This window comes from Lepidochelys olivacea (genome assembly GCF_965140295.1).
Source record: "Lepidochelys olivacea isolate rLepOli2 genome assembly, chromosome: 6".
In the NCBI taxonomy this organism is placed as follows: Eukaryota; Metazoa; Chordata; order Testudines; family Cheloniidae; genus Lepidochelys; species Lepidochelys olivacea.
The window spans coordinates 37,479,963-37,506,308 of NC_140416.1; the positions used below are offsets into that span (position 1 = coordinate 37,479,963).

At 42.3% G+C, this 26,346-nt stretch overlaps 2 protein-coding genes across 2 annotated transcripts in view; one reads left to right on the forward strand and one right to left on the reverse strand.

The window, feature by feature from the left end:
* The window catches only part of LOC311521819 (uncharacterized protein), a 132,437-nt gene extending 126,170 nt beyond the window's left edge, over window positions 1-6,267 (forward strand). The window contains exon 14 of the mRNA XM_084630465.1: window positions 4,782-6,267. The gene's annotated coding sequence lies outside the window, so the exon portion shown is untranslated. The remainder of the gene's footprint in view (window positions 1-4,781) is intronic.
* Window positions 644-26,245, reverse strand: RCN1 (reticulocalbin 1). Its single transcript, XM_084630464.1, has 7 exons — window positions 26,124-26,245; window positions 25,591-25,827; window positions 15,238-15,431; window positions 10,894-11,072; window positions 10,101-10,161; window positions 4,254-4,453; window positions 644-3,286 (listed from the first exon to the last, which is right to left on the reverse strand). Exons 2-7 carry the CDS (start codon window positions 25,815-25,817, stop codon window positions 3,179-3,181), a joined length of 969 nt encoding a protein of 322 aa, XP_084486590.1. The 5' UTR covers window positions 25,818-25,827; window positions 26,124-26,245; the 3' UTR covers window positions 644-3,178.
* Between the last annotated feature and the right edge of the window lie 101 nt (window positions 26,246-26,346).

A 26,346-nucleotide genomic window follows, 5' to 3' on the forward strand; every position in this document is an offset into this window, starting at 1 on the left:
TTTAATCTAGTTTTAATCAGGCGATGATTTTTTTCCACAAATGGACATATTAAAATCTATTTAACATTTTCATTTATTTTATTTAAATCTTTCTGTAAAATTTCATAGGCCTAAGCTTACAGGCTATACTCATGTGAGTAATCTCACTGACTTCAATGGAGCCTACTTTTGTATTTGGATATTACATGAATAATTAGAAATTCAGAAGACACAGGGCTGCAGAATTGTGTCCTGTTTGAGTCTGGTCTTGGTGCTCTCAAATATCCAAAAATATACAGGAGAAACTTTGTTTGCTTGTCAAAACTTGCATGCAGCGCTGTATAAACAGAATATGGTAGATTCAGCAGTATCGTGTTTGGATGAAGACATTGATGCCTCCTGTTTCAGCCCCCAGCCCGCCTTTGAGTTTGTGGTTGGTTGGTCGGTTGTTTTTTAAAGAGCATTTTGTCTGAAACATTTAGCACATGCCAATTCTACTGCATCTCCTATCTGTGTGTGGGAAGCATTCCAAGATTTTTAAAAAAAAATAAATCTCAATATGAAACCACTATTCAAGATGAACACTCCCAGAGATGTTTATGACGAATGAAGTATGCAGTAATGTGGCTCCAAAGTCAAATAATAAACTAACACTGCAGAGAAATTCTGATTCTGTTCCAGGACACAGGTTTATTGTTTCACAGATAACATTGCATGGAAGCATCACTGTGACTCATGGGTACTGGAAGAGCAGAGACAAAAGTGTTAGCTTATGGCTTATCACATTTTGTCCTACTGCATTTTAGTGTAAGAAGCAGGGGTTTTAGCAGACATTTTAGGCAATGTCATAGTAAGGCAGAAATCAAGAAGCTACAACATGTTATCAGGATTATCTATACCAGCCGAAACTAGATGGAATCTAGTTTGAATTGAAACAGAGGATGACCTAAAGTGCACTTGTTCTCTGAAAAGTGATCCTGTAAAAATGACATTGTTTATGGAAGAGGTGATTCCAGGGTTGCCTTTTCAGCAATTTCCAGAACAAATCTGCTCAGTTTACAAAAAAACCCAACCAAACAGAAAACACACACATGATCTGTCAGAGATAAAAGCTGTGTTCTTTCTGGCTCACTGTATTATTACCAGTGTATGACTATGCAAGGCAGATTACACACCCAGTGATCCCCGTGCCTGCCTTGAATACCTTGGAGTTGCATGGTTATAGCCGAAGAAAGAATTTGAGCCTACAGTTGGAACTTAGTTGACAATTCTGTTGAATGATAATTCATACATCAGAACAGACTCCAGCTCATTCTCCCATAGCTGCATTGACTCTGCATTGCCAACTGGAGTAAAAAGGAGCACAAATTTTCTGTTGTTTTAACTCTGCAGATATAATTCAGAATATGCACATGGGGAGAAATTCAACCATACGTAGAGGATCAGAACAAGGTGTATACACCATTGAGTAAAAAGGTACCATTTTTACACAGTCACTATTAGTCACTTTCAAAGCAGAAATGTATTTTTAAGGATTCTTTCCCTCTGGCTTAGATTATCACTTTTTAATTTTTTAGTTGGCCTTGAAATTAATTTGCATCCAAAAATAATATCCCCAAATGTGGAGTCACCAGCAGAATGACCCTGCTCAGTGTTTAAAATGGGGTTCTCAAGCTTTTTTCAAAACACGGAGCACACATCCTAGAGGAAATGTCTTGTGGATGCCTCTCCTGCTATTCACGCATGTGCAGATAAATTCCCCTGCCAATTACAGCCTACTGGTAAATATAGCAATTGTTTACATGGAACATAAATCACACTAAAGGAAGCTAAAAAATACATTATCAGCTGGAAACAAGAAGGAACCATGGCATGTCCCCAGCCAGCTCTCTGTGGGCTACCAGCAAGTGCTTCATGGACTACCTGTGTTCTGGAGACCACAGTTTTGGAGCTACAGTTTAAAAGCTTGCCGTTGGTTCCTGTCTTTACTTCCCCCTCCCACATGACTCCTCTATTAACATTTCTGCACCTTCATAGTATCAAAAAGAAAGTCATGGTTTTGTTGTGCATGTTGTCAACTCAGTACAGGGGCTAAAAAACCCACAGTGTACATAAAAAAGAACAGCTCATATTATCCAGTAAAAAAATGCAGCCATATGGAAGTTTTACTGTTCTGAAGGAAAATCATCCACCTATGGTACAACTTGGTGATATAAATGTGTGTGTGTATATATACAAACCAGCACTTTAAACCACATGCATCCCTGATGCAGCACAGAGGAGAACAGAAGGCCCAGAAGCTCAAGAAGGGTCCAGAGGGTAGATGCTCATTTCTTTTCCACATGACATGAATGAGTCAGCAAAGGCCCTACATAGTAAAAGTGGAGTGTGTCTCTTGTACAAAGCGTGGGATGAGTTGGAAACAAAGGTCCATGTGCCATAATTCTTGTCAATGATCCTATATTACCTCTGTAGTAGTAATGGTCAGCATGGACTCTATTGTCCTCATCAAAAAACAACTGTGGGGTGACAGCCAGTGTGACAGATGTGCTGCTACTGATTAGTGAAAGGGAACTGGGGGCAGTGATTAGTTGTAGGTGTTGCACTCAAGTGGTTAAGATCCATAGGGCTGGTGCACATGTCTGTATTCCAAGAGGTCTTATTCATTCAGCACCTCTGGACCCAACCAGGAGGAAAGACTACAGCATGGAGGAAAAAAGGCCATGGCGCTTATCAGGTAAGATCTCTCCTTTACATGGGAAAGGGAGAATACAGTTCTAAATTCTTAGTTACTATCTTTTAAAAAAAACAACACAATACTAAACTCAGAATCTGTTTAAACATTCAATAAGTTGCTTCCTGATCAAAACTGCATTTCCCTACAGGAAAAACAAAGGTATTTAAAGAAAATGTGAAAAACTTCTAATGAGCCCTAAGAACGAAATCTTAGACGTTCATTCCCAAAGTGATACTGCAATCGATTCAGAACAGTGAGGGGGTTCTTAAAATAAAATTGTAGTGACTAGCTCTTGCATTTAAGGGTGCAGAGTTAGAGGCTATTTCTACCCCGTTTCTGAGGTAATAAGCTGCTTTGTTAAAAACATATTGGTGTAAGTTATTCAGCCAGAAAAAACCACAGTGACTTCATTAACGTGGTGAGAAATTGAACAGTCTGTGCCACACTGAGTTGTAAAAAATATCATAGTTCATCGTGATTTTTTGTGAGATCTTCCCCATAATTGGTAGCTTGGCTGCCAACAAACATGTTCCAGTTCTCTAGAATCTCCTCTTTGGTTAACTTTTGATCCTGGGAGGAAAAAAAAAAAAGTCTCTATTAGAACATTTTAAATACCAGGTAAAAGAAACATCAGTACAGGTTTCCGAGATGCCAAGTAGGAGAAAATTCTCCAGAGGCTGCAGACAGTGGGTGAAATGCTGGCCCCTAGTGGAAGTCAATGGCCTAACTCCCATTGATTTCACTAAGGTCTGCATTTCACTCAAAGTATTTCATAATTAACTGATTCCTACACAGAACTTTCAGCAGTAGGAGTGTGCCACTTCTCTACTTGTGCAACCTCACCTGTGTTTTTAACTTTTTCTTTTTGATTATTAATATGAAAAATATTTTGTCTGTTTGTTTTTGGTGATGATGATCACCTACATTTAACAACTGAAGGGAAATCCTTCTAAATTCAGCTCTATATAAGGGAGTCTTGATCTTCCAAACTCCAGCAGTGGAGCATCAGCAGGGTTGAGAGAGGGGAACAATCCCGCTGAGCAATGGCTCCTAACCAGGTGCTGCTGAATTATTAGTCCCCGGTCATAGTGGACGCAGAAGGGATGGGCCAGATCTTAAGCTGCAAATTTGTCTTATTTCTTATAGTCTTCTATTTTTCATCTCTCTCCTATTTATCTCTTAGTCCAGTTTAATACATAAATGTCCATGTCCATTTCAAAAGAGAAAAATCTGTTAGAATTTTTGGGGGTAGGGACATAGGTTGGAAAGCTCTCTAGCACTTGGTCAGCCAGTGGGCCTACCTGAGTTCATAGTCATTTTATCAGCTATTCCTTTTGGTTTCTAACTTTTATCAACTCAAATTTATTTTGTTGCAGTAAGGCACGAGCAGAATCATTTTGATCATCTTGAGTTCTACTCAGACTGTACTAATAAGAAAAGTCATTAAGAATCATCTCTTGCTGGCTGAACACTATGTAAAGGGAACCAGTTAAACTCTTAATTTTACATTCATTAAATATACCAGAGCAATGAGTACCTTGTCTACATCCGACTCATAGACTAAGTGCCTAGCTTCAGCTTGTGCGTGATCATAGTCTTGTGGGAGAATCCAGTGCCGAATCTCCTCTTTATCCATCTTCCCATCCTTGTTTATATCCCGAAAATCAGAAAACTGCTCACGTTCAGTAATTACCCAGTCAGGTTCTGGTCCACCTTCCTCATGTGCAAACATATCAGCTGGAGGGGAAACAAAAGGTTTCAAAGTCCTGTTTAGCTTGCAAACTGTGCACAAAATGAAGGCAGGCTAGTAGTAGAAGTATCAGAGTAATAGCTTGCACAGAGGTATTGTATGTTGTGTGGGGCAGGGCACAGGCGGAAAAGGAATGGGCACATGGATATGCACCTTGCTCCGCTCAAATGGTTCACCATCGTTAGTTTTAGCCATTTTCATATCCCCCTTTTAGGGTGCCTGTGCAATGCCACTTAAGTTAATGGGCAGCCCCAGCTGTAACTGAAAAGCAAATGGGCCCCAAATGTCTTCACCTAGTGATTTTTTTTTACCCAGGTTACAAGCAAGGCGTACAGCTCTTCTTCAGGATCCTCTCTTAATCTGCACTCACGCTCTTTCAAGATGAGCTCAGATGTACTGGGGAAGGGGGAGAGGACCCACAGCAGCATTGCATCTTGTCCCTGCCAGCAACTGTCTTTGTCGATAACATCAGAATCCAACCAGAGAGTGGATGAGGGAATAAAAGGTGCAGGGAAACTTAAGGAAACAAAAATCTGCTAAATGGAACTGGATGGCTTTTGTCCTGCTTTTATGGAAGTCTCTGTGTAAGAGAAATACAGCTGAGTAGATACGCTCCTTTTTTAGCCCTGGACTACTGAACAAACTGCAGCAAACTGCGCTGGAAGGTAAGGGGCTGCGCTATACTAGGAAAGGATTAGAAGAGTTGTGATGCAGCGTGAGTAGATGTACATCAGAGAGGTACCTACTGTGTGGAAACCACACCTTATGGACATGATACAGCTCACTCATCGGCAACCTGGGCTAGGGAAACAACTTGTGATAGACAGTGGATGATCAGTTCTGTTGCTCATTGCCCTGGTCCTCCCATCAGGACTCGCACACCAATCAACTCCCCCTCTCAGCGAGGCTCATTCTTTCCCACCCCCGCACCTCTACCATTGTCCTATTTAAAACTGAAACCTATTTTGTGGCCTCTGCTCGCAGCCCAATGTGGTTTTGGTTGTCAAGATTGTTCACATGTTCCTAGGTCAGGCTAAGCTTGAGGCCAGTTTCACCCATGGGAGGTGCAGGTGCAACCCTCTTAAGGATTTGGTCCAAAATTAGCAATAAAAACCACATGCATGTACTGTATGAGGCTGGATTCTCCACTGCCATAAGTGGGCGTAACTCCTAGGACATTAATGGAACTGCGTATGCCCATTTTAGTGGGAATTTGGCCCACTCTGTCTAGGTGTTATAAACACAAATGGGAATTTTTAGTTTCTAAACTTTCTTGGGACCTGCTCCAAAGCCTACTGAAGTCAGTGGAGAAGGGTCAGTGCCTTCAATTGACTTTAGATTGGGCCCTTGATGGGGGGGGGGAACACAAGCTGTGCAATGTCTGTGGGGAATTTTTGTTTGTTTGTTTTTAATCTACACACAGCAAAAATGTGGGTATGACGGACTATAGCCATTGTTTAGAACAACAAAAAAATACTACTCTATTTAGTCTAATCAAAGCATATACGATAATTTAGGCACAGATTTTCCCAACTGTTCAAGAAAACTTCAAGAACTACACAGTGTTACTCTTTATTTTATTTTCTAATAAGTGCAAGCGCACAAGAGTTACGTTGTTTATTTGAAGCAACTGACACGTCCTGTCAATTTGATTTTATCATCTTTGCCAACGTGAGGTGGTCGTGACAAGAACATTCTATGCTCCTATCTATAGGAGACAAGAGGAACCAGCATTCACATGGTAACGAATGTTGACAACTACCTTGTAATTATATGTAGGTAGTGTCACTGAATAAACTTAAATTACTGGGGAAATTATGCTGCTCTGTTATTTCAATCAGACAAAAGCATTCACATCTTAAGGCTAAATATAATTTCAAGGAATAGAACCCCCTACCATTAATTAAGGTGTGGATATTGTTCTTGATTGTGTGTGATGAAGTAATCTTTACAGTAGCATTAGAAACAGAAAGATTTTATCTTTGGTCCAATGCTTTTATGGTGCGACTTTCCTGATTAAAAAAATAAATTACAAAGGGGCAGAGTGAGACGCTAGCTTCAGCATGACATTTCACAAGTGTAACACGTACATCCTGTACTGCTGAACCCCAGTCTTATGCTGCCACTGTGCCTTCCTGGCTCTAAGAGCAAGAAAGCAAACAAAAAACCCAAAGGTGCCTGAAGTTTGACCAAAATAACTTGCAAGAACAGACCTGCAGTTTACTTTCCCATTCTGCTCCCTTTGTGCCACTAGAGTGGTGCACAGCTAACCTTTAATTCAGGTATTTCACAACTTTTGAGTGCTTGCCTTTGCAAACTTAATGTCCTGGTAACCGTTTATTTTTAATGCAAATTCTTAAGTTTATAAAAATGTAAAAATTGAAAAACCAAAAATTCCATCCTGTGGAACCATACTAATCCCCCACCCCCCATCATCAGCAGGATTGGGATCTTTAGAGCTACACCACTGTCCTCTAGTTGAGCTAACAGAATAATTGGTGGTAGTGCTATGAGGCAATTAAAAAAATTAATCATGATTAATCGCACAATTAAAATTTTTTGATTAATCGCATGATTAATCGTGCTGTTAAAAATAACAGAATACCATTTATTTAAATATTTTTGGATGTTTTCTACATTTTCAAATATATTGATTTCAGTTACAGCATAGAATACAAAGTGTACAGTGCTCACTTTATATTTGTTTTTATTACAAATATTTGCACTGTAAAAAACAAAAGCAATAGTATTTTTCAATTCACCTCATACAAGTACTGTAATGCAATCTCTTTATCATGGAAGTGTAACTTACAAATGTAGAATTATGTACAAAAAAATAACTGCATTCAAAATAAAACAATGTAAAACTTCAAAGCCTACAAGTCCACTCTGTCCTACTTCTTGTTCAGCCAATCGCTCAGACAAAAAAGTTTGTTTACATTTGCAGGAGATAATGCTGCCCACTTCTTGTTTTACTGCATCACCTGAAAGTGAGAACAGGCGTTTGCCTGGCACTGTTGTAGCTGGCATCACAAGATATTTATGTGCCAGATGTGCTAAAGATTTGTATGTCCCTTCATGCTTCGACCACCATTCCAGAGGACATGTGTCCATGCTGATGATGGGTTCTGCTCGATAACTATCCAGAGCAGTGCGGACCAACACATGTTTACTTTCATCATCTGAGTCAGATGCCACCAGCAGAAGGTTGATTTTCTTTTTTGGTGGTTCGGGTTCTGTAGTTTCCACATCACAGTGTTGCTATTTTAAGACTCTGAAAGCATGTGCCACACCTCATCCTTCTCAGATTTTGGAAGGCACTTCAGATTCTTAAACCTTGGGTCGAGTGCTGCAGCTATCTTTATAAATCTCACATTGGTACCTTCTTTGCATTTTGTCAAATTTGCAGTGAAAGTGTTCTTAAAACGAACAACATGTGCTGGGTCAGCATCCGAGACTGCTATAACATGAAATACATGGCAGAATGCAGGTAAAACAGAGCAGGAGACACACCATTCTCCCCAAAGGAGTTCAGTCAAGAACTTAATTAACACATTTTTTTAACAAGCGTCATCAGTATGGAAGCATGTCCTCTAGAATGGTGGCCAAAGCATGAAGGGGCATATGAATATCTGGCACATAAATACCTTGTAATCCCAGCTACAAAAGTGCCATGAGAATGCCTGCTCTCACTTTCTGGTAACAATGTAAATAAGAAGTGGGCAATATTATCTCCTGTAAATGTAAATAAACGTGTTTGTCTTAACGATTGGCTGAACAAGAAGTAGGACTAAGTGGACTTGTATGCTCTAAAGTTTTACATTGTTTTGTCTGAGAGTACAGTTATGTAAAAAAAAATCTACATTTGTAAATTGCATTTTCAGGGTTAAGAGATTGCACTACAATACTTGTATGAGGTGAACTGAAAAATACTATTTCTTTAGTTTATTTTATTACAAATATTTGCACTGTAAAGTGAGCATTATACACTTTGTCTTCTGTGTTATAATTGAAATCAATATATTTGAAAATGTAGAAAAACATCCGCAAATATTTAATACATTTCAATTTGTATTCTATTGCTTAACAGTGCAATTAAAACTGCAATTAATCTTTTGATTTATTTTTTAATCGTGATTAATCTTTTTGAGTTAATCGTGTGAGTTAACTGCGATTAATCGACAGTCCTAATTGGTAGCAGTAGAAGGCTGTTATCTTATATGGACTGGGCACTAGAAAGAATGGAGAGGCCCATTTTCTCAGCGGGTTTCACAGCTATTTGCTAGACAGCAAAGGAATGATGAGACTCAAATAAAAGGTTCAATTCTAGTTCTGTAAGGGAGTGTTTGCTAACGGTTATAGACTCTTCTGCCCCAGTTTCTCCCTGTTCTCTTCTGCTTCTAGCCCCTGCCCAGCTTCTGCCCCTGTTTCCCTGCTGCCAGTCCCCAACCCCCGCTCCTGGCCTTCCCCAGCTCCTTCTCTTGTGTCCCTTCCCTGTCTCCTTTCCATCTCCTCCCTCTGCTTCTGCCCCTTACCCAGCTCTTGCCAAGACCCCCTACCTCCAACAATCCCCAACCTGCTTGTATCCTTCCCCCTCCAGCTCTTGCTCTCCCCTCCCCCCACCGCGCACACACACAATTTTCCATCCTTGGCTCCTGTCTCACTGAGCATTTTGTTCTTATCCCACCTCTATATCATGTCCCACCTCTGCTCCTGCTCCAATCCACTTCCCTGCCACATGTCAACCCCTCCTCTGCCTACCCACTCTGCCTCCTCCCCCTCGCGTTCCCTCTGCACTCAAGGAAGGCTCCTCCATGCTGCCTGGATTCCAACAAGGAAGCGTTGACATCACAGCAGGGAGCCCAGGCTCTTGGGAGGAACAACCTGCCCCCAGCTCAACCCCTGCAGCCCAAAGGTGGAGAATGATCAGTTACTATGGGGATGGCAGCTGAGCAGAAGCCTGAGGATGAAGCATGGTCAGCGCAGATGGAATCTTCAGAGAATTTAGTTGCCAAATGCTAGCAAGACTGAGCATATGTGAACTGTGATTTTTTTCAGAGACTTGTAATTTGGCCATATTTTCACAGGTGTTGCAAAAGGCACATCTCTGATGAGATGCTGACCCTTTCCACCCCTCCCTCGCCAAATTTCAAGTCTTCACTCCAAAACATGAAAGGACTAGAGCGTCACAAGGAAACAGTTGTGTGTGTGTGTGGGGGAAATTAACATGGGAGAAACAACATTTTTCTCTAACCTTTTCCTTGGAAATGGCTGAACCATTTTAGCTGACTTCCCCGGGGGTGGGAAGAGGACAACACAACTTTTAGGCAGACATCGGGCATGGAAAAAAAATCAGCCCTCACCATTTAGGTTTGCCAAAGTTATAAGAAACTAAAAACAGAGTCTTATAATGGAAAGCATTAGGCAACCTTTGCTATAGGTGTCACTATATGCCTAAAATTGAAAGAAACTATTTGGTTTTCCTTGTTCAGAATGACTGAGTATGGGCATGGAGGTGCTCTTCTTTGTGATATAAGAATTGACTTAGATTTGAGGGGATGGACTGGTGGAGTGGAGATTTCTAAAGTACTTGTGCTAAATGTTAAGGAGAGTCAACTCCATTCCAGCACTTACCAATGTACTCGTCTTGATCCACAAAACCATCCTCGTTTTTGTCTATGTCCTCCAATGTTTCCTGGAAAACATTTTTTTGTCAAAATGATCAAGAAATAACAGAAAATTCCAATAGCTGTCTTTATTATTGCGTGCCACTTCTCAAAATTATCAAAACTGAAATCCTAAGGGAAATCCTGAGTTATTGTACCATGTTTGGCTATCCTCACTGCCCTTTTGGAAGATTTCACATTTGGTATATGGCCTCCTTTAGTATTCCTGGTACACAGAAATCTTGACACTGACCAACTCCAATGTGAGTTTCGTATTCAAAGGAATGCCCAGATCTCCTGTCAGAGTGAAGAAATTCCATGTGTATGAATGGATTTGGCCACTTTGCTGTTAAACTATCTAAGTGGCACCAATCACTCTTGTATCTAGACACCAACTCCAAGTTTTAAGTAAGGGCTTGTCTATATACAAACTTGCACCAACAGATATAAATCAGATTCTATTCACAACTCTGCTATTCCGGTGAAAGTTGGTGCCATGGATACTTTTATTCCTTTTTTTTTTTTAAACTCTAGTTAAATAAGAGTCCTATTTCAGTTTATTAATTTCACTGCAACTCTATGTGTAGACAAGCCCTAAAAGAAATGAATTCCATGAAGCACTTTCTTTTCTGTTCCTGGGTTGGCTATTATTTATGTGCATGCCTGTTTCTAAAATCCTTCAATGAAAGTTTAGGGAAGTGCATCAAGGGTCATCAGAGGAATAAAAACAAAGGGAATGCAATTGGTTTTACTCAACTTACTAAGACAACAATGTCTTTCATATGCTCAAACTCCTCCGGATGAAGAAAGGCAGTGAACTCCTCACGAGTGGCAGCTGAGTCTCCATCTAGGTCTGCAGTTTTGAATCGCCTTTCATCCCTGGGCAGCATTTTTTTAAAACTGTGTTGATCAGTCGCATCTTGAAATTCTTCTGGATTTTCTAGAAATTAATTTGACAATCTCAGAAGTGTGCGTCTCTGAAAATATTGCTGCATTGTCTCCATACACTGCAAAGATCGTGTATAGAAAAACCTGCTGAAATACTTAGATCCTGCAAGATTCTAAAATTACAATAATTCACTGTCAGGATGCTGCTAAAGTGTCAGGATTTCCCTTGTGAAATCTTAAATTCATGGCCAGCCATTAAAGTGTGTTTGTGATCACAGGGTTTGTGCTTATAAATGACTGGCTCAGTTTAGTAGTAATTGTGGTCTACAGGTGGACAAGTGGAATTTACCATGAACTAAGAAATTAAGAGTCTCTTAAGGTCCACGAACAATCACTGTCGTTCAGATCCAGGTTAACTACGTATCTGCTAAGTCTTGTACAGAGCTTTAGGCTGTTGCTGTATAGGGCGGATAAGGTAGTTAAGAGTCTGTATCCCAGCTTGTAGGAGGGAGGTGTTTGTTCTGTTTTTTGACACGATCTTGTTGCATAGAATATACAGGATTTAGAGAAGTAGGTTTCTCTGTTTAGCAGGGTATAGTGCTGCCACCTTTGCCCCTTCCTGCTGAAAGTGTGTCTTATAGTGTTTAGGGCCCAATTCAAACTCCATGGAAGTCGTTCTGCATCAATCTGTTGACCCAGAAGCTTTTATCACTCAGTCTTTATCTCTTACGTCTGTGTCACTTAAGAGTCCCCAATGCAGGTTTCTGCAAGCAAATTTTGATTTGATAACATTTTTCAATGATGAGAATTGGTTTCTGTTTACTCTATGCTTTTGACTGTGAAATCCTTTATGTCTGGGCCAAGCAGCTTCAAGACTGTGATAAGCACAAAATTAACCGTGTCCTTGTGTTCCTGCACGAAGAGATGTCTTGCCCAAGTCTGATTGTGTAAGGATTCCACTGGTCTGTTAAAGGTTATTAACGACATGTGAGCAGTTTAGAAAAGCTCACTTATGTTTTTTGGTTTGGTTTGTTATTTTTTAAAAAAAGAAAAGCATTATCTAGTATCTCTAAAAAGAAATCAAAGATTTTATATTGCAAATCTCAGCCATCCAGCATCACAGTGATGAATGCAGTATAAAATGCCTAGCTAGATTAAACTTACCATCTCCAATTCCTACATCATGAATAAGGCTATGATTTGGTCATGGAAGTCACGGAAACCGTGACTTAAGTCCGCAGTGGCTGGGAGCTGCAGGGGACCCCCACCTCCTGTGGTAGCTGGGAGCTGCGGGATGCCCCTGCTGCCCGGAGCAGCAGGGGCCCCACAGCTCCCTAGCTGCCGTGGGCAGGGCGGGTCCCCTGCATCTCCCCACCTGCCACGGGCGAGGAGAGGATCGCCCGCAGCTCCCCAGTCCCCGCTGCCATTGGGAAAATCCCCCAGAGCTCCCCCATCCCCGCAGATGGCAGGGGACTCCCAGAGCTCTGTCCCCATGGGCGGTGGGGGATCCCCAGCAGCTCCCCAGCCACCATGGGTAAGCATGGGGGGTGTCCCCCACAGCTTCTCAGCTGCTGTGGGCAGGTCCCCATGGGTTCAGGGGAACCCCGGAGCTCCCCAGCCACTGTGGATGCGGGGGTCCCCCACAGCTTGCAGCCTGGAGGGGGGAATCTCCCAGAACTCCTCAGTCCCAGGGCAGGGGGGATCCCGCAAAGCTCCCAGCCACAGCAGGGCAGGGTGCTGGATCCTCCTCCCTCCCCATTTTATCATGTACATTTTTAGTAAAATCAGGGACAGGTCAAGGCTTCTGTGAATTTTTGGTTATTGCCAGTTACCGGTCCATGGCTTTTACTAAAAATGTCCATGACAAAAATCATAGCCTTAATCATGAATGATTCGCCTGTTCCTTCTCCTGTTCTCCTTTCAGAGCCATCCATTCTTGTTCCTCCATTCATATTTGTTAGGTTTGTCAGATGGTCTAGTTTTGGTTTTAAGGGAAGTCTCTTGTACCAATTTTTTTTAAGCAATGATTCTGTGGGCACTTGAATAGAACTTTCTTGTCTTCCCCACAGCTTCTGCCTGACCAGATGGCTGCTGTGCTGAGAATGAGTTTGAAAGCGCCTGCCTATGTCACCTTTTTTACCCACACTTTTGCTGTCTGTCATACTTTTGCAAATCTGGAACGGGAGTAGAATCCTCAAATTCAGTGGAAGATTCCAGCCTGAAACTTTCCATTTCTTTCTATTACTGACAGTTTTTTTTTCAGGCACAAGGCACAGAGCTCTTATAAAACATATTCAGTGAATAGCATTGGGTTCAGCCAGTCCTTTCTCCCGCAACACAGGACTAGGAGCTACCTGGTAACGGTCAAATTCTCACATTAAAGTATTTTGTGAGTTTAGTTTAATGTGATCTGTAAAATCGGTGTTTCAATATTTAGTATAGTGCAGCAATTTGCACTGTTCAATCTAATCTGCTCAATTTGTCCAGTTTTAGAAACAACAAAACTGAAGAGACTAGGGAGATCTGGTTTCAGAAACTGGCAGACTCACTAATGTTTATTTAGCAGCTACCTCTCTTCGAGGTGGAACCTAAACATTATTTTTGTTTAAAACAATGAAATTTAAACTCAGTGGTATGAAACGAATGAGAATTCTAGAAAAATAGCATCACTAAACTAATTAAAAATCTTGAAAAACAATTTCAAAATGAAGGCATTTATAGACTGATTTTTAAATGACTACTTTGGGAAACGGTTTTGTGAATTTTAATTGTGCATTAAAACAAGATCAAGATATATTTACCGCTCTCTAAAGCCTGGCTCTCACACAGGATGAAATCTATGTGTAGAAAGTCAGCACAAGACTGGGCACATCCTGAATCTCACACCCTCAAAATGGGATCAAAGTGGTGCAAAAGAATTGTGCTGACCCTCTGCACAGACATGAATTTCATCCAGAGCAGTGTGAGGTAGCCTTTGCGTTTGTAGGAGGCCTTTTCCCCCAGAATGAAAGTCAGTATGTTGACATATACTTCAATCAATACCTTCCTTCAAGTGCTTTGGATCTCTCTCTGATTACAACTTGCCCTAATTAAAGAACCTTCAGATGGTCTCCTTTGATCACATCTGAAATCTGTATTTTTTTTATAAGATGTGCAGTAGAATATTTCAATTGTATCTCATTTAACCTTTTGTCATCAGTTATGAACTTTTTTTCTTGTGTAATCATTTTAAAAACATATGTATGCCATTTTCATTTTAAAAAATTAAATGCAGAGGGAGTTAACTTTTCAGAGTGAATTCAGTGCTTATGAAGGGGCTTGGGTTTATGGCCCTGGTGAGAATTGGAGTATCAATTGTAGCAGCACAAGTTCCCTCACCCCACCCAAATATGTATCAGCCACATGATGGAGGGTCCACATCTATCTTGGAAGGAGAAGAGAACCATATTCATTCAGGACCTGGCTTCAGTCGGCTTTGGATCAGGCCCTCAATCCAAAGCCTTGCTGTTGAAACTGCAAACAGAAGTGCTGGTTTCAATGGTGGACACTTGCCCAATAAGAACTGGACCAAGACGCCCCGACCCCAACATATGCCATCCAATATCTGTACGTGAAACACACTAAAACTCAACTGTTGAACTGTTGTCATATCAAACACATCAGATTAAGTTTTCCATGGGGACAGAAGAAAAGAATCATGTCTTTCAAATAAACATTGCTTTAGGGGTTTCCATTTATAATTAATCATAATCTGTGGCATGTTCTGACAGAATAATTACATTCTATTTAGACCTTACATAAATTTTTAGCATCCAGACCATAACTTCAGAGAAACAATGCAGCAAATACTTACTAGTCTCTCAACGTAATTCCTTTTAAAATAAAGGTTTAAAAATAACAACACAGTTCCCTTAGTTTACTAATAGGAGCAGAGGCTTTTAATTTAGCTTTGAAATTTTATTCACTTGTTTGTCCCCTCCTGAAATCCCTATGCATAGAGAAGGTGACCGTGGTGCAGATTGGCTATATTTTTCAAATGCACAACTGAGGAACTTTTGATCTTTGAACTATGTTAATTTACAATTTCATATGAGACTAGAATCTCCTAAGAGAGTTATGTGCTTGTGTCCAGTGATTTTGGTTGAAATTTCATGTCTATCTCCCTAAGGCTTTTTTGAAAATTCCAACCTAAAATGTTGCCTTTTGACTAATCTTACCTAGATAATAACCATACGTGGCTTGTTTGTATTCTTCCCAGGATATTTTGTTATCCTTGTTTAGGTCATAATCTCTCCAGACTTTAGCCACATTTTCATAGATGTAGCGTTTCTGCACTCGCTTAATCCAGTTTTTCAATTCCTCTGTTGTGACGTAGCCATCATTGTTATCGTCTATTCTATCAACAATTTTCCTGCAAAGAGAGACACACCTTTAACAGCTGGTAAAAAGAAATAAAATGTACATGCTGGTCCAGCTTTGCTAATCTACATGAGACCTTGACTGTGTCTGCCCTCCCTCCACAAAGAGGTACCAGCCAAAGATGTAGAGAGATGCCCTATCACTAAGGCTTCATTACATTTACAGAATATACTATAGGACATTTGCTAGTACACTGCCATCAATAATTAAAACTGAACTATCATTGTCAAAATTGATGGACCGAAGAACACAGGGTGATGTACTGTCCTTAATTTTTTTTTATTGTCTGATCACATAGGGGCAAATCTTCTGTTCGGTGTCCAGAGACAGTGGCCATGCTGAGCTGTTAAGCGGAACGTATCTTCCCGCCAGGCCATAGAGAGCCTGTCATCTTGCACAGTGGAGGTTCCTATAGCCCGAAGCCTATGGGAGTTTCTGCACTCCCTTGGGTGGTCTCCTTGTAAGAGGGTATAAGGATTGGATGATCTACACAGGGCTTTGTGCAGCGCACAGGATACACAACACCTGCACAGCCCCTCCCCTCCAATCTTGCCCCCCACTTTTTTTGTGGGGGAAAGAGAGAGGATCTGCACTAACTGTGTTGCCAGGAGACCCTCTGTAGCAGGGGCAGGATTGCCCTCTGTCACTAATTCATCACATTGAGTAATCTGCAATGGGTCTCCAGTCACTATTGCCCATTGATGTCAAAGCCTGCACCTGAGCAGTGCTGAGAGCCCCTAAGTCAGTAGGAGTTCAGGGCCTCAGAAATCCTCAGGAACCTCTGCACCTTGCAGGATCAGGCCCTAAGCAAAGCTCTATTGTAGTCAAAAGCTAAACTGCCAAACTATGCAAAGAGGGCAACTCCCTCAACCTTTTAGCTTCTCCCAAAATAAATTTTCCACAAGTTATTTTCCTTACAGATTAAAAAAAGGAGATGGTATTTCATTACTCTATCAACTCAATGGCACGGTAGTGAGCCATTGGGTTTTTTTGTGCTTTCTGACACATCTCGCTTACACACATCTATGCCTATACGTTGCTCTCACGTATTTGTAGGGAAACATTTGCAGTATATTTAAATCTCTCCATTACACTCAACAGTGTAAAAACACTATGAAACCCCTTCTGTTTATACCTGCAAGGAGACCACAACTTTGCCAGTGCATGAGAATCTAAATGTGAAGGTGATGTGTTTATTTTTACATTCCAAGCTGAAAAAAATGCAAAAAGAAAACAGTACGAATAATGAATAGTACCTTTACTAAATAAGAAATAACTAAAAGCAATGTGTGTTATGAAGAACGCTGGTCAGGTCTTTTCCTTTTTTCAAATATTATTTTTAGTGTCCTTAATATTTAAAGTAGGATTCAAAAGAGCCAAATTCTGCTCTCAGATTCAGGAGCACAGTTCCCATTAAAGTCAATGGAAGTTGTGTGTGTATTGCTAAGGGCAGAACTGTGCCCCTTGCATCTTGTTCACTAGCTAAGGGTATGGCTACACTACGCAGCTTTTAGCAACATGGCTGTGCCATTAGAAGCTGCGGAGTGTAGATGCTGTTTGTCTGCAGGAGAGAGCTCTCCTGCCAACAAAAAATTTCCACCTCCCTATGAGCGAGCGGCAGCGGCTTTGTCGGCAGGAGAGCGCTCCTGCCAACAAAGCGCTGTTCACACAGTGCTTTTCGTCAGTAAAACTTTTGTCGTTGTGGGGGGTTAACACCCCTGAATGACAAAAGTTTTGTCGAGGAAGTGCCAGTGTAGACAAAGCCTAAAGAAAATGTGCCCCAGGCTCTGATTCAGTAAGCACTTAAGCATATGCCTTGTCAATCCCTAATCAGGAAAGCAGCAAATCACATACTTAAGTCCCATTGCCTTCAAGTTAAAGGTAAGCCCCTGGTTAACAGCCTTGCTTAACTGAGGCCTTTAAGGAACCTTAAAAAAGAAAAATGCTCCATTAAACAATTTATATTAGGATATATTTATAGGAGAGAATTATCAGTTAATGGTGTATTTATGACAAGCAAGAGAAATGTGTTTTCTGAAGGGATATTATACTCTACTATACCTAAACTTTTTCCCCAGCAGTATTTCATTAAAACCACTTTGAATTAAGCCTAGTGATGCTACCTTCTGGCCCAAGAACTAGGTTTACTTTAAATCCCTTTACAATCTTTTCTTTCTCTTTCTCATAACATTCATTACCTCTGTCCTCCCAAGACCATAACTATTTGCAGGATGGCCACTAAAATCCTATGACATAAAGCATATGCCAAAGACCACAGAGGCACCAGCAAGATTTATATGAAAACTATTATTGGTATTTGTATACTTTGGGCACTGGTCAATGGAAAAGCGGGCCTCCTGCTCTTGAAATAGGTTAATTAGTAGTCACTGAAGTCTCAGCTGCGAGGTGCTGCCAGATTGGCTTTATTTAATTCAGCCACCACCAAGCAATATAGAAGATCCTACAGAATTATCGAGTCTTCATTGACCCACAGTGAGTTCAACGTAAGTGAGTTGGCTGACATTTCGGTCAATGAAGACTCGATAATTCTGTAGGATCTTTTATGGAGAAAGGGATGGGTGAGTCTGGCCCTATAACTGCTCCTTCCACCTAGGGCAGAAAATTGCTCTCCATCTAAAGCAGTGTTCTTTTCTGAGCTACTTTAGTTCAATACCAAGTATGGGTTTTATTTAATTTTCAGCAATGATGTGTTTGATCTGCTATCATCATTGGATCTGTAGCACATTACATCTTTACAGATCTCATTACAGACATGGGGTTCAGACACATGCAGAGTCTGTCTTTTGCATTCATAACCAAGACTTTTCTGAAGGGGGCAAAAAGAGGGGCTGCTAAATTTCACCTGAGAAATAGAAAAGAACATGCTACCTGATCAGCCAGCCTTTCCTTTTTGTATGTATCCCTCAGTGAATCTCCCCTGAAAGTCTGACACCACAATGGGACATATGCATCAATATCGTTGTCCCGCAATGTGTTCAACCTAAGTGAGCTGGCTGACATTTTGGTCTATTGTTAAATGCTAAAAGTAACTGAAATGTTTCTGCCAGAGGAAATATTTTACCCTCTTGTTATTTTTAACACTTCCTTGGTATCTCCAGAACTGGTCAGAGCCAAGAGCTGTGCTGCTTGTAGCCAGCATTGTTTATTTTTCCCTCAAGTGCATTCTTCTATTTTTCTAGCTCAGTTGCATCTCTGCTAATGATCTAGATGACCTATGTCTGCTTCCTACTAAAATGAAGGTGGGTAAGAAACAAAGTCTTATGTCTTTTTAAGGATGATGTGGCAAGCGAGCAATAGCCTTCTGACTGCTTTGCAATGCAGCTAAAATTCATTCTTCAAACACAGAAGTTGTAGTGGACCCATTTGAAGTGGCTAATTCTTTAACAAAGTGAAAATTCAGAGAAGGTCTCACAGCCACAATGCTACAGAACCAAAATTATATGCAATACTTGTTAAGCTGTCCCTACAAGCCCATAAAACTAAAAACCTCTTTCTCTCAAGGCTAAAGGGCTTGCTGCACCAAACCGCATATAGTCCCAGCATATAAACCTCAGTGGACCTATGTTCAATATAAGCATTTAGGAGAACAGCCTGCCCCCAGCTCTTTAGCAGTGAAATCAGTTCAGTTCTGTTGTACAAAGGGAGGGCAAATCTGGAGGGACAAGCAGAAAGTGCACAGAACCTGCAAGTGCAGAACCTTGCACATATATGGTAGAGGGGACATTTGGAGATGAAACAAGGAGGGGCCAGACAACTCACAGCTACAATGTGAGCTGAAAGGCGAGGGATTCTGAACCTCAGCCTTTTGTGCGTATGCCCGGTTGCTGGATTGGGTGCCACTGCTGGCTTCTGGCCTGGGTCTGGTGCACAGCAGCAAGATTTGCCACATTGGGCCCCTATATGGTGTCAGAAGCTCAGCAAGCATCTTGCTACCAATAAACAACAGACCTGAATGTCTTATCAAACTAGGATCAGACTACACAGCAGTTTTATCACTGGGCTGGCCTGGAAGGCCTACATGACTCTAAGGCTTATTTATCTGTGGGGGTTTTTTCCCCCCCACCAAGAAAATTTTTCTTCACTAGTAGATGAGCCTACGTTTCGAGTATATTAGTCAACTCTCTTTTGTGTGACAGCAACAGCAGAACATGGCTTTTTTAGGCCATGTCTACAACACAGGCACAACAGCAGCATAGCTGCAATGCAGCAGGTCTGCTGCTGTACTGCCATAGTGTAGACACATCCTACAGGGACAAAAGGAGTTTTTCTGTTACTGCAGCTAATCCCCCTCGCAAAGGCACTAGCTAGGTCGATGGAAGAATTCTTCTCTCAGCCTGATGCTGTCTACACCAGAGGTTAGGCTGGCTTAACTGTGGCACTCAATGTTGTGAATTTTTCACACCTCTGAGTGCCAGAGCTATGTCAACCTAATTTTTAAGTGTAGACCAGGCCTAAGTGTTTCCATTATAAATCAATGGTATACAGCAGACTTTGTTATGTTTATACCCATCTCATTTGTGTGAGAATTACTTGTTAAAGAAGCTGCACTCGGTTTCCTTAAAGAGTTGGGTCCTGAATATTTTTATGCTGAATGAAAAGTGTTTAAAAATAATGTTTTTAATTAAATCTGTCCTCCTCCTTACAGCCAACAGCTTGCTGAAAAGTGATACCATTTGTGACCAAAGCTGCAGGGGATCCTAGCATTAAAAAGCATAAGGTATTTTCTGTTGTGATTTAATAATAAGCATCTTTTTAATATTTAAAGTTCCTCTTCTGTTGCAAAAGTTATTTTAATCAAAAGTGTGAAAAGCAGCAAAAGGCCTAAAAATGCCCAATCGCGTTAGAGGCTTTATTTGCACAGTTTCTGTCCTGTGATGTGTTTTCCACCTTGAGACTGTTCAAAATGCTGGTAAGCATACTCCTGGGGGAATTCTGTGCCAAAAAATGAAAAATTCTGCGCACAATATTGCAAAATTCTGCACATTTTATTTGTCAAAATAATGCAATATAATCATGCAAGTTTCAATTATTTTGGTAAATTATTTAACATACAATACAATGGATGAAGAATGGGAATGGGGAGCACTGGAGGAAATCTCCAAACCCCCTTTGTCTAATAGTAATGTAGCTAGGTTTGACCCTTTATTTCTAGTTGTTAGTCAACAAATATATGCAGCCATTCACTCAGTGTTAAATCATAGGAACTGAAGAGCAAGTGAGGGCTGGGGAATCAAATTCACAATTTATATTGGCTCCAGAAAGGTAAGTACCGTACTGTTCATGGAGCACATTTTGATAGGAACTTTTTTCAGTCCAAAAATTTAGACCAGTTCTAATTACTAAAGCACCATAAGCATTTATAAGGCCATCCTGTCCTGGTAACATAAAGGAGCCTTTTACACCTGTTTTATACTCATGGGGGAATTCACAAAGACAGTGGGAACAATTCACTAAGCAGGCAGGCTGCTACATTCTGCTCTGCCCCATGCCCAAACTCAGAAACACCCCAAAGCCCTGCCTCTCCATTGCAAGCATGCCACAATAGCGAGCAAGAGGGACAGAGTGTCTCTCTCCCTTTCACATGCACGACTACCCAGCCCTCCCAGACACATCCCAGTGGTGATTTACGTCTTTACCGGCTGCTCCAGGCACCCGAACCAACCAGCCTGTGCTGCCGGAGAGAGGCACATGACCACTCTTGTGGGCTTCCCTTTGCTTCCCCACCAGAAGTCATTTTTCTGCAGGGAAGCAAAGAAATCTGCGGGGAACGTGAATTCTGTGCATATGCAGTGACACAGAATTCCCCCAGGAGTATAAGCAAAACCATTCTCAGAAATGCTGGATCAGGCCAAATGTTCCCTTAAGTATGTGACACACATTAACTTCTATTCTTTGTGGCTTTGATAGGCCAAGCACATTGCACACAACAAGGATTCCTTACATCCGCTCCATTACCTCACACAAGCTCCCTGTGTGCCACCCTCTATTTCATGGATTCCCTGCAACCCCCATCACACCTCCTCACCAGTGGTGGATTTCCTGTGAAACAAACCCAACGACAGGGGGCCCCAAAATGCAGGACAAATCTGACAAATGACTGAATTAGAAGGCATCCTACTCCACATAACCCATCAATCAAAAAGCAAAACTATGCCTCTGTAATTATAGCTGAAGTTGGAGCCCTAGAGATTAGCTTATGCTCCATTTCTGCTTTATGCATCTTACTCTCATATAGAGTGATGCAAACGCTTATGAGAATTTCCTGTGAATTCTCCCATCATTGGGGAAAAAAGAGTCTGAACCCCACAACAGGGGGCCAGGAGTCCATCTACCAAACCTCCAGCTACCCAAAATGCACTGGGAGCAAGCAGCAGTTAGTCTGTTGGCAGATGAGTTGGGGAGAGACTTGTTTGATAGCAAAAATGCAGTAGATGTTTTCTTTATCAGGGAGTATTGAAATTCTGCTTGGACAGGAAGTCACAAACCATCCTGCCCCAGAGCAGTCTGAAATTTGAGATACCAAGGCTGATTTTTTTTCTTTAAATATTGTACAGACTCTTGGATGCTGCCAAAGAAAGGCAGGTGCAGAATCAAATTACACTAATGGTTAACGATCAACAATGCGATGAAAATCAAAGAGCAATGGGTGCGTCTGATTCTGAAAATGAGAACAGTAGAGATTAGAAAAGGCATGGCAACGTCATCCATTTTAAAGAAACCAACATGTAAGTAACTAGGGAGGAGGAGGTGGACAAACGAAAAGATGGTTCAAACATCTCTGTATTAGGGTATTCCTGTATTTCCACATTTAATTCATGGATGTTTAAACTGTGGAACTTCCTCTTTCAAGGCTGCACTCAGTTCTGGATTGAGCTTTCAAAACCCAGGCAGTATGGACAGTAGGAGACAGGAGAAGCATGTTGGAAGCTGTCCTACCTTAGGTGATATTTAGTCACTGAGCAACACTCCAGTACACTTTCTTGTTCCTCAGATCTCTGTGTCCAAGGGGACAAACAAAGGGAGAGGTGTAATATCCTAACTGAAGCTCAGTTTAAAATGGACATAATATGAACCATATGTGCCAGAGACCAGAGTTCAGGTCCTCAGCTTAGTGCTGTTCTTGCTTTTTATTGGTGATAAGTTAATATGACTAAGTGTTGGTAATGGAATCCTGTATAGGATCAGAATGCCTGAAAGAGTGCCTGCTGCCCTGCATCCCAGTATGGTTTGGTGATGCTGAACTTCATCGAGTATAATCTAGAAAGTATGCGAGGCAGGGCCTTCTTCATCCGGGGAACCACAACTCTGGAATTCATAGATTCCAAGGCCAGGAGGGACCTCTGTGATCATCTAGTCTGATCTCCTGCATAACACAGACCATAAACTCCCCTAGTGCAGATCTTTTAGAAAAACCTCCAAACTTGATTTTAAAATTGCCAGTGATGGAGAATCCACCACGACCATTGGTAAATTATCCCCTCAATCCCCACAATGCATTGGCAGTATTCTTGTGAGAGAGACTGAAGATTGCTGGGTATCCTGTTTAGTATGCTATTTATTGTAGGGCTGGTTTAGTGCGTTTATACATGTGCCTGTCTGTATCTCCTCTACATGATACATGGGGTGAAAACGGAAATAATTTAAAATTGAATTTCACTTTGTGTTGATTTAGAATATTAAATTTACCTCATACTATTTATATATACTTACATGGAGCTCCTGTTTCCTTCTGTGGAAAAAGTAGTAAAGGCTTGTCTGCACAAGAAAGCTGTGCCCGTTATACCTGTATTGCTATTCCTATATGGGAAGGTGAATAACTACTGGCATAAGGCACCCATATATAACTTAATACCAATAATTATACTAGAATAACCTTCAAATGTAGCCCAGGCCTAAAAGTGATTCCAGTTTAAACTAAGAAAGCCCAAGATGTTAATATATGTGAGTCAGAGAGACGGTTTGCTTTTTTATGTTGGGAGTACTGAGTACTAATTCCAGGCCTTTGAATAATTTGGACAAGTTGCCCATTTATGATAATTATGCTTTCAATATTTTTGTTACAGCACCTATTATTACTTGTATTTCAGTATCACTCAACAGGATCACAGACCCACTGTGCTTAGTACTCTACGAGACAGTCCTTACTTCAAAGAGCTTACGCTCACATCTGAAATAAGATGCAATAAGTAAGTATAACAAACACGGCAAGGGAAGGGGGAGGAAGGCTGAGGCTAATGGTAATGCAGTCATATGGTTCTACATGATAGCTTGATGCACAACTTGAGGCTTAAAATAATATGAAAATGTTTTTCCTTTACTAAATCAATAAAACCAGCTCTCTTCAACTGCCATAAACCTACCCATCCTATAGATGTCAGAACAGAAGTAGGTCTTAAGGAGGGATCAGAAGGATGAGAGGGCGATGGACTAGATCAGGGAGCATGTCTCAAGAAGAAGGAGCAGCGTGGAAGAAAGAACAGGCACGCTGTGGGAGAGGTGGACAAAGCTACTATAGTTAGCAAGGGGAGAGGGCAACATTATAAGTAAGGCTGCGAGTCTGTCATGGATTCCATGATTTTCTGGGACCTCCATGACTTCTGCAGCAGTGGGTGCGACTGACCTCAGGGCCACCCGAACAGCCCAAGGGGCTCCCAGGCCAGCCGCCCTGGCTGCTGCTGGGGCAGTCTTGCCCCTCCGCAGCCCCAGCAGTGGTCTCGGGCCATGTGCTGCCCCCCCAGCACCAGTGGCTGTCCCAGGCTGCACGCCGCCTCCTCCCCGCACCCCCTCCCATCAGCAGCATCCTAGGGCCACCCCCGATTCCCCCTCCAGAGCACCCAACATTTAGTCGGGGTATATAGTTCAAGTCATGGACAGGTCATGGGCCCTGAATTTTTGTTTACTGCCTGTGACCTTCCACAACTTTTACTAAAAATACTGATGACTAAATCTTAGCCTTAATTGTAAGTCACCAACAGGCAAGTTGTAAAGGGTAGCAAAAGTGAGAACAGGAAGCTTAGACAGTTAACAGAGATGCAAAGTGAGGACTGACACAGTAAGCGCAATAGGCCAGCAGCCTGACTTTAACAGCTGCACTTTAAATGGACTGGCCAAGGGGGAGCAGGTGCAGAGGGAGGTGCAAGCAGTGCAGCAGGGGATGGGAGAAGGCATGCTTGAATAGTACAGTCCATCTAGTACTTGGTGCAGTGCTACATGTAGCTATCAGCAGCTGGAGGAAGAGGCACTTCAGTGCAAGGCCAGAGAAGCTGGGAGAGAGCAAGAGAAACCATCATTTAAACAGAGAGAGTGAAACTAAGCCTTGAGTTTTCAGCATTTGTTTGTAAAATCAGTGTGGGCTCGGGGAGGAGAGGCTGCGGTCAAACACATGTCACCCTGTAAAGTTCAATTCTGGCAGGCAACTTTTCCCCTGGGAGTGGATGGGCAGTGCTCTGAGCCACTGGAGATCGGCTCGAGAAAGCCCGGTCACTCAGCAAACCCTTCCTGGGCCATCCCCAGAGATCTCTTGCAATGGAGAGATTTGCGAGCTGTGCATAACGCCCGCGGCACTTGAGTTAATTCTCACTCCTGACCAGTGCCACACAACCCTTCGCGCCTGGCCTTAGCTCTGGTACAAAGTTTCCGTTACAAAAACACAAAGAGAAAGAAAGATTGAAACTTTTGTCTCTGAAGCTTCTTCCAGCTCTTTTTCCGCTGAAATAATCCTTTCCCTACTATGCAGTGATACAGCGGGACCTCCCCTCTGCCACGTTATCGGCGCTTCCTGGGGCGGGGGACACGCCTCCTCTGTCCTCTCTCCCTCTGTTGCAGTAAGTGAGGCTCCAAGGCTGGGAAAGCCTCTATTTTCTTACACTAGGGGCTGTTGCAACACGGGTGTAAGCCACAGAAAGCATTTCCCTCTCCAGTTAAAGCTCGTGAGGTTTCAAGAGCTCGCGCTCAGCCAGCCAGAAACACTTGCAGGTTCTTGCTGGTCCAACGCCCTATTGTTATTTCGATACCCGCATTTCACTTCCACTTTTTAAAAAAAAGTTATGCACTAAACTAATGCGGCAGGGTCCCTGTAATTCATCTCCTTGGAGAGGCCGTTCCCTTCCTCTCCTAGGAGCCCATCTTACCCTAGTTTCTCTTTGCTTTCTTCTGGGGTGAGCTGATCGAAAGTCTTGGCTTCCTCCTTGCCCAGAAAAGCCTCGTGGTCATACTGGAAGCTTTGGTTATCTTCGTGCAGCTGATCGCTGAGCTGAGGGTCTGGGTGAACGACCCTCTCCTTCCTGAGAGTGGGTTTGCTGAGTGACCCTCCTGTGCAAAGCAGCAGCACGAACCAGCAGGCAGCCTGGAAGCCCATTTCTCTGGTCCTAGCAAGGCGGGATCCGCCACAGCCCGGGGGAAAGAAAGGGAGAGAAAAGTGCTGCATGAGCTTGTCACGAATAAGGAATCAGGGGAGACGAAATGTCAACGTCGGACACATGGATCAAGTCATCCAACCTGCTGCATCACCTCCAAAAGCCCCGGCACGCGTGAGACCTTTAGTACCGGTCCCTACATGCAGCATCTGAGCCTGGTACCCCTCCCCTCCCACTCGCCCTCCCCACCTCTGGGCAGACAGCAAGCGTGGAGCTGTACTTCGCCACCAGCACCCCTTGCAACATACCAGCTGTTGCCGAGAGTCTATCGCCCAGGCAGCCCTAGGAATGCAACTGCAAGTTGCAAATGACCCACTGCGGACTGTGATCACAAGCCCCTCAGCCTTCCTCCCCCCCAACCAGTCACGCGAGAGTTTGCAAGGAAAGGTTGCTCTGCCCCCAGATGTTACAGCGCTTGCTATTGGGCAGGGGAGGCTCTGTGCCTGCTGGAGGGGGCTGAATCGCCACGTT